Source organism: Lontra canadensis, unplaced genomic scaffold, assembly GCF_010015895.1.
Source record: "Lontra canadensis isolate GAN:19392208 unplaced genomic scaffold, GSC_riverotter_1.0 scaffold43, whole genome shotgun sequence".
Lineage (NCBI taxonomy): Eukaryota > Metazoa > Chordata > Mammalia > Carnivora > Mustelidae > Lontra > Lontra canadensis.
In genome coordinates, this window is record NW_022631037.1 from 15501369 (window position 1) to 15509199 (window position 7831).

The 7831-nt window shown below is 53.3% G+C and overlaps 2 protein-coding genes across 4 annotated transcripts in view; one reads left to right on the forward strand and one right to left on the reverse strand.

Moving 5' to 3' along the window:
* The window catches only part of DNAJC7 (DnaJ heat shock protein family (Hsp40) member C7), a 28577-nt gene extending 28284 nt beyond the window's left edge, over positions 1 to 293 (reverse strand). Inside the window, exon 1 of one of the 3 annotated variants that reach the window (XM_032871639.1) lies at positions 135 to 293. In XM_032871639.1, the coding sequence (XP_032727530.1) occupies positions 135 to 211 (77 nt within the window). In that variant the 5' untranslated portion in view covers positions 212 to 293. The remainder of the gene's footprint in view (positions 1 to 134) is intronic. The other 2 variants (XM_032871640.1, XM_032871641.1) reach the window with 2 other exon arrangements.
* Positions 294 to 3254: 2961 nt separating this feature from the next.
* NKIRAS2 (NFKB inhibitor interacting Ras like 2) lies at positions 3255 to 6519 on the forward strand. The gene is made up of 4 exons (XM_032871642.1): positions 3255 to 3372; positions 4335 to 4442; positions 4845 to 5086; positions 5724 to 6519. Exons 2-4 carry the CDS (start codon positions 4349 to 4351, stop codon positions 5961 to 5963), a joined length of 576 nt encoding a protein of 191 aa, XP_032727533.1. The 5' UTR covers positions 3255 to 3372; positions 4335 to 4348; the 3' UTR covers positions 5964 to 6519.
* Positions 6520 to 7831: the final 1312 nt, after the last annotated feature.

Genomic DNA, 7831 nt, shown 5'->3' on the forward strand with positions numbered 1-7831 from the left:
TCAAAAGGGGGGGGGGGGGTCGGGTCGCGGAGGGCGGGGCATCGCCTCAACAGGGGTCGCATCATGGCAGGGACGGGTTTCCCGGGGTGATGGAGCTGAAGCTCGCCCCTTCCACTCCCCCGCTACCCGGTTACCTCTTCGCTTCCTCGTCGTCGTGCAGCTCTGGCTCGGTCGCCGCCATTACCACATCGCACTCCGCGGCAGCCGCCATCTTACCGCCGGGACCAGAGAGGCGGGTGGGAGGCAGGCGGTGAAGAGCACTTCCGGCTGGAGCATCGAGCAGCTCAGCAGCGCTGCGCCCAGAGAGGCCCCCTCGGGCCCGTCTACCAGCGAGAGGCTCTGCTTGGGGCCAGAGCGGCCTCCCGCCCCCGGAGGTCCACAGTGGTCTCCGCGCTGGGGCGGGGGCCCAGGGACCGTTCCTGTGCGTAGGGGGCGCCACTTTATCCGTGGGTCGGAAGTGGGGGGGATAAGGAGGGTGACGCCTCTCTAGGCCTGAGTTGTCCTCAGTATGCTGAAAGCTTCGTTGCCATAGCAACTTGCAATCGTAGAGCGTCTCCCGTAAGGTGCAGGAGAGTCTAAGTTGGGTTGAGGACTCGATGACCCAGGACTCCGGAGGGAAAGATCTCCCACTACTACCTTCCCGACCTCGGAGTGTGTCCACAGCTTCCTTCCAGGAAAGGCAAGAAGACACACTTTGAGCCCAGGTCCCTCAGCTTTCATCGGCCCTTGGAAGCCCTGCCCAACCAAGCCAGGGGAACGCAGGGCGTCTTCACCCCGCGCCTTTCATCCCCTCTGGATCTCCAAGCAACAACTGGTTCATCACCCTAATGACGCTGACCCTTTTATGAGGCTGCTTTCATGTCAACTGCCTGGGAGTGCCATCTCAGCATTAAGTCTAGGGAGGGTGGCACGGCGCCCCAGACCCTGCCCTGGAGTTTATAAGGCAGCTCGCAGGGTGAGGTCCCTGCTCCATAGTGTCCCTAGTACTCTCACCCTTTATAGAAACATCCTGCTCAGCACCCTTGTCTTGCCGAATGCAGTCTGGACTGGGAACTCAGACAGGGCAAGGACACAGCTTAATTACGTTTGTAGTACCTCCCTCACCCAAACCAATAGTTTTTGTGGGTATGAATTAAACTGGAGTTTCCTGAGGTTAAATTAGGGGAGTTTGAGGTTAAATTTTTAGAGTTAAGAGGAACTAAAATAAGAAGGGGGCAAGTTAATTTAAAAAGGATGGACTCCTTTCCTCCATTCCTCTCTAGTATGTGCCATTCTCAGTAGGCTTCTTCCAAGGTCCTGCTTATCACAGTGCTAAGGGGGCAGAAACCACACCCACCACGGGGTAGGGAAGGACGGGAAAGCACAGTGGGTGGGAAGAGAGAAGTCATTCAGCCAGACAGTCATTCATTAGCCTCTCCCAAGTGCCTATTTTGTGCTAGTTTGGGAGGGCACAGACTCACAGACCACTTGCCCTGTCTGCCAGTGGCTCATTGTCTACCATCTACTGCAGGAAGCCAACCTGTTTTTAGACTATCTTCCCCCGTGTTCTTTGTATCTAAGCCAACTCATTTACTCTCGTAACTTTAATTTTAGCTGTAGATGACACTGAACTCCGTTGATATCTCTAACCTAGACTTCTCATTTGTGAATTCTAGATCTCTATATCCAATTATCTACTGGGTCTCTTGGGTGTTTCACAAACCCTGGAGACATAATATATTTAAGTTGAACGGGTCATTCTCTCCCCACTTTTCAACAAAAGAAGAAACAAATGCAGTACTTGAGTCTCTTTTTATAAAGAATTCCTTATCTTGCGGGGCGCCTGGGTGGCTCAGTGGGTTGAGCCTCTGCCTTCAGCTCAGGTCATGATCTCAGGGTCCTGGGATCAAGCCGCGCATCGGGCTCCCTGCTCGGCGGGGAGCCTGCTTCCTCCTCTCTCTCTCTCTCTCTGCCTGCCTCTCTGCCTTTGTGATTTCTGTCAAATAAATAAATCTTAAAAAAAAAAAAAAAGAATTCCTTATCTTGCCAAATGGATTCACCATGCAACTGGCCACCAAATTAGAAAGATAGGAGACATGATAAACTCCCTCTTTCTTACTCCTGACTCCCAATTTGTCACCAAGCCTTGTGATTCTCCTACCCAGTGTCTTCTCAATCTATCTCTCTCTGTTCCATCCCAATTCAGGCTCTCATCACTTTTATTTTTAAAACTTGTAATACTACCATAGTCATCTAACAGGCCCCCAGTCTCCTCTCCCTCCATTTTTCTTCTCCTACCAATGACTTTCTACACTTGATCTTAGCCAAAAGGCTAAGAGGCGATTACCAATGACTTTCTTAAAAGCAAAAAGTGAGGGCGCCTGGGTGGCTCAGTGGGTTGGGCCGCTGCCTTCGGCTCAGGTCATGATCTCAGGGTCTTGGGATCGAGTCCCGCATCGGGCTCTCTGCTCAGCAGGGAGCCTGCTTCCCTCTCTCTCTCTCTCTGCCTGCCTCTCTGTCTACTTGTGATCTCTGTCTGTCAAATAAATAAACTAAAAAAAAAAATCTTTAAAAAAAAAAAAGCAAAAAGTGATCATGCCACTTCATCGGCATAAAATCTATCAATGGCTTTCCACCGCTGTTAGGATACAGCTTGAACTCTTTGACCTACCACACAAAGTCTTTGATTATTTGCCTCCTTTCGACCATCAATATTGACCCCAAATACTTGTAGTTCCAGAAAATGCCATGACTTTTGCTGGTTTCCTCCACCCTTTCCTTCCACACCCTTCAAATCTCAAAACAGACATAACCTCCTCCAGGAAGTTTTCCGTGATGCCCAATGTCCCTGAAGTTAAATGCCCTTTGCTGTGTTCCCACAGCACCTCCGTAATAGTTCTCACTGCGCTGTACTGTAACTGTTGGTTTAGATGTCTAGCTCCTCCCGACCGTGACCTTCTAATTCGTCCATTTTTCTCTCAGCATGTGGTTTTGTACCTGGCACAGAGTAGGTCTTCAGAAGACATCTGACGAATAAACGATTGAATAAAAGAAGTGTTACTGCACTATGGTAGTCTTTAGAGAAAGAACATCGGGGCATCAGAGACACCGGCACCTCGCTCCAGGGAGCCTAGAACCGTGCGCTCAGGTGCACAGCGCACCCAGGTCCCGTCATTCTCCCCGCCGGCCTCTGGGGGCGCTGTGTGTCCGGCTCCCGCTGGCCACCGCCGGAATTGGTCACGCCGGACGGAAGCTGGGGGGGTGGAGGGCGGGGCCGGACGGAGCCTGGAAGGACCCCGGAGGAAAAGCGGAGTCTTTGTGGCTGTGCTGCCCCTCCCCTGGTCCAGGCGCGCCTGGAGGGGCCCGGCCGGGGTGCTGCAAGGGCTTCGGGAGGTACGGAGCTGGGAGGCCACTGCGTCCGCGCCCCCTTAGGTAGCGGGCCTCTGTCTCCGATTCCCTCGGGGGGAAATCGGTGGCGGAAGCCCTCTGGCGGTCTCTCTTAGGGGTGTCCCTTGGTTGCGGGCCCCGCAGGCGGGAGGAAGGATCTGTATCAGGATTTTACTTGACAGATCTCTGTTTGGGACATCTTTCGGGAACACATCTGTATCTGTTCTCTCGGGCAGTCTTGGTCGGGGGTTCCTTCTTGGAAGCCTGTGTTTGGGATGCCTTCGACGAGATCTGTCTCTGGGACCTCTTCGGAGAAGGGGTTTCTGTGTCTGAGCCTTCTCATTCTGCTTTGTCAGTCCAAGGGCAGCACATATTTTCCCCTTTCCAAAGCCTTTTCCCCTTAGATTCTTTCACTCTTTTCTTTCCTGTCTGATGTTCATCTTAGCCATTGACTTGACTGGGAATTAGAATTAACTGCTGTCCAGGTAAATCATACAAGAAGGCAAAATACTCTCCTTATTTGCTCACTCTCCCTAGGAAGAGTGGCTTGAGACAGATCCACACGGAATAGCATTCCTGCTTATTTCTCCATGGAGTCATGGTTCAAGACCGGAAGCTGAGCCAGCGCTCCCTTCAGCAACTGGTCTTCCACATCCTGTGCACAGAAGGGAGCCTGGGCAGTGGCTCCTTTAAACCAGAGACTCTTCTTTCTTTATGGCAGCATCTACCGACAACCTGCCCTGAGCCAGTTACTGGCCCTGTACTGCTTATAACAAAGATGAATAAATTATAGCTCACTGTCCATTAGTGGACATAGACCTATCATTCCAGTACACCCTGACCCTAGGAGGGGACAGACGTTGCTCAATCCCTGAGGCCATGTATTCTGTGCAGATCCTGGGCTCTTGGTTACGGGAGATCTGCCCTGTTTTCATTCCACCTCACCAAGTATGCTTCTGCTTTTCAAGGTTGAAGGCTAAGCATGGGGAAGAGCTGCAAGGTAGTCGTGTGTGGCCAGGCATCTGTGGGCAAAACTTCAATCCTGGAGCAGCTTCTGTATGGGAACCATGTAGTAGGTGAGTGTTGTTGGGGGTGGGGGAATGGTGGAAGCAGTTGAAGAATAAGTAGGATTTGATCACAACACGAAAAGGCTAAAAGCTGCTGGTAGTGGTTATTACACCTCACAGAGTAAAATCTGCATAATGACCCCAACCCTAGCATATTGAAATCCAAAGAGAGGAAACCCAATACTTGAGACAGGGAGGAAAAGTTCTCAAGTCACACTTTTGCTTAGCATGGGATTAGCATGAGGTTAATGTCTGTTTCCTGCTTCCCACCCCCCCCAAGTCATCCAGTCCTGCTGGACTGTCCATCCCCTTCTCTCTCGGGCTGGTTAAGCTCGTTAGGATATACTCAGTCCCTCATATTTTCCATCTGCCTTCTCTCTACAAACAACTTTTCTCTTCATCTTATCCCAGGTTCTGAGATGATTGAGACCCAGGAAGACATCTACGTGGGCTCCATTGAGACCGACCGGGGTGTGAGGGAGCAGGTGCGTTTCTACGACACCCGGGGGCTCCGAGATGGGGCTGAGCTGCCCCGGCACTGCTTCTCCTGCACTGACGGCTATGTCCTGGTCTACAGCACGGACAGCCGAGAGTCCTTTCAGCGTGTAGAGCTGCTCAAGAAGGAGATCGACAAATCCAAGGACAAGAAGGAGGTGTGTGAAGGGGTGGGGGACACTGGTGATGAGCAGGAGTGGACCCTGGGCTGGCTTTGGGGGGCCTGGCATGGCTCTGATTTTCATTCGTATCCCAGGAGGTGGGGTGGGAGCTAGATGGGGGATGGATGGAGGCCACGGGAGGCGGTCTTCCCCCTGGAGGCAGCCATGTGCTGAGGCAGCTTGACCAGAGAGGCTTTCCTTTAGTTTCGGGGGTTCCTGACCTAACCCTAGAAGCCCCCACTAATCTTTCTTGAAGACGCTTCCTTGCTCTTAGCTGTGAAGGCCTTTCTGTTCCCAAATCCCCCTATAAGCTGTAGGAATTTAGGGGATGCTCCCTTACCAGGTGTTTAGACAGACAGAGTGATTGCTTATAATGGGCAGGCATAGGAGATAGAGGGCTTGTAAGGGAACTCCTGGAGGGAGGGTAAATGAGGCCAGAATTTCAGTGGAGGAAGGAGAGGACAAAGCAACCATCTCCCTCTCTCTCGTCATTGTTTCTGATCTAGGAAAAGGTGAAACATTAGCCAGTGAGACTTCTGCGCGTCTTAGGACTCCTAGGTAGATGTCTGCCGCCACCCCCAGGCCTGAGGTCCACGGTACAACCTCAGGTCTCTACTCTGTCCATCTTCCCAAGGTCACCATCGTGGTCCTGGGCAACAAGTGTGACCTGCAGGAGCAGCGGCGTGTCGACCCAGATGTGGCTCAGCACTGGGCCAAGTCCGAGAAGGTGAAGCTGTGGGAGGTGTCCGTGGCCGACCGCCGCTCCCTGCTGGAGCCCTTCGTCTACCTGGCCAGCAAGATGACCCAGCCCCAGAGCAAGTCTGCTTTTCCCCTCAGCCGCAAGAACAAGGGCAGCGGCTCCTTGGATGGCTGAAGAGCCGCCATCCCTTCTCCACCTTTCCAGCCTCATTCCAGCTGCTGGGACTCTGGAAGATGTGTCCAGGGGTGGGGTTAGGCAAAGCTGTCCTTCCCGGGCCAGGCAGCTGGGCTCTCCCAGGCTCAGGTCACTTTCGCTCCCTCTCAGCTCGGGGAAGTGCAGATAATCTAGGCTAGTCCCCCCACCGCAAGCCCCCTCCTGTCCAGCATTCATCATCCCTGTGCTGCTGTGACCTGGGGCAGTTGTGGGTCAGTGTCCCCTACCACATGCCCTGGGTGGGAAGCAGAGCTGCCATGCAGAAGTGCCCAGTCCAGGCTCTGGTTCCAGTCACGGGGTCCCCTCACCTGTGGGTTTCCTGCTAGGGACAGGCACACACACATGCGCACACACTCACACTTAACGGCACCAGCCTGGACTCTGGAGAAAGGCGTATGTGTGTGTAGATGTGTGCATGCGTGTGCCTGCTGGAGTCCAGCTCTGACTATCCTCTCCCTGGCTGGAAGAAGCCAGCCTCCTGGGAGGTGTAATCTTCCGCTTTCACTCTCCCCCCACCCCCCCAGTTGTTTTGCTTCCTCTTCCTGCTCAGGGAGCTCATGGCCCCTGTTGGCTGAGATGGGATGGAATGATGGCTGGGCTTCACCAGCGGGCTTTGGGAGCCTGCAAGGACTTTCCCCTCTCTGGGTTTCAGTTTTCTCATCTGTAAGGTGATGGGAGTTGCTTAGATGATCTTCTGGATCCTCTCCAGCCCTCAGATTTTATCATGCCTGTGGCTTGGGGCTGGCCGTTACTGTGCCCTTGGCTTCTCCCTCTTCAAGGTGCTATGCCTCCTGGCCCTGGAGGCTGAGACACTGCTCCCCCCAACCACCAGGGGGCAGCAGTGCCGTGGCCATCCAGTGTCCAGTCCGCGGACCTCACACCGGTGGGGCCTGGTCTTCACCCCTTCCTGTGGTTGTTTTCAGCTCAGAGCTGGACTTCTATTTATGAATTACTTGTGTTTCTCTGCCTGCTGCCATGGTGAAGATTGGACAAGGTGCTCCTCCAGCCCCTCCTTACCTCAGATGCCTGAACAGAACAAGGCAAACCAGTAGCAGCTTCTCAGGAGCTGACAGATCTGTTGGGACTCGGAAGGGTGGTTACACTTGTCACCCACAACTTCCTGTGTCCACGTCATGCTCCTCGTGTGCACACCCAGCATAGCTGAGACACGGGAGCCAGTGACCTCTAGTACACGCCCCTTCTCCCCAAGATGGGAGAGGTGAGGTAGGGCATATACAGACTCGGGCTTAAATTCATTTATTGATGCAGTGGACACAATAAAATCACAACTGTTATCAAAAAGTTTCCCTCCCCTCCCCCCTTCTTGTCCTCCCATTGGAAACATCTAAAAAAAAAAAAAAAAAGAACAGATAACGGGTGGAGACCGGTAAAGTCCCATATTGTGGGGTGAAGGAGCAGAGCTGGGGGCGGGATGGAGGTTGTGACATTGACTTTGACAGCACAAAAATGGTTCTTGAGAGTATGTCATCCTGGATCCCAACGCTCAGCTTCACAGTGAGGGGGCTGGGTGCTGGCTGGAAGGAGGGGAAGCTGGATTTAGTGTTAGGGACCAGTTTGGGGTGAGGAGCTAGAGGGGAAGGCTCTTTGGGAGCCTTGAGGTGGGAGGGGTTGTGTTTGCTGGGTCCGGAGTCTGAGACCTAGTGCTCTCCCCACCCAGCTGGGGTTCACAAGGATTCGATAAAAGGCTGAGGAGAGCTTGTGTGGGGTTGATCACCTCTGTTAAAACTGGACCCTGCCAGAAAATCACCCTCACCTACCCCTCTCGTAGCCACATCTTGTCAGAGGAGCCCCAAAAGCTTTCAGCCCCA

What these genes read in the sequence shown, in the direction of transcription:
- NKIRAS2 (XM_032871642.1), top strand. Translation starts at nt 4,349, where the DNA reads ATGGGGAAGAGCTGCAAGGTAGTCGTGTGTGGCCAGGCATCTGTGGGC. An exon ending in GTATGGGAACCATGTAGTAG is followed by an intron (nt 4,443 to 4,844) that starts GTGAGTGTTGTT and finishes ATCTTATCCCAG; the next exon opens with GTTCTGAGATGATTGAGACC. An exon ending in AATCCAAGGACAAGAAGGAG is followed by an intron (nt 5,087 to 5,723) that starts GTGTGTGAAGGG and finishes CATCTTCCCAAG; the next exon opens with GTCACCATCGTGGTCCTGGG.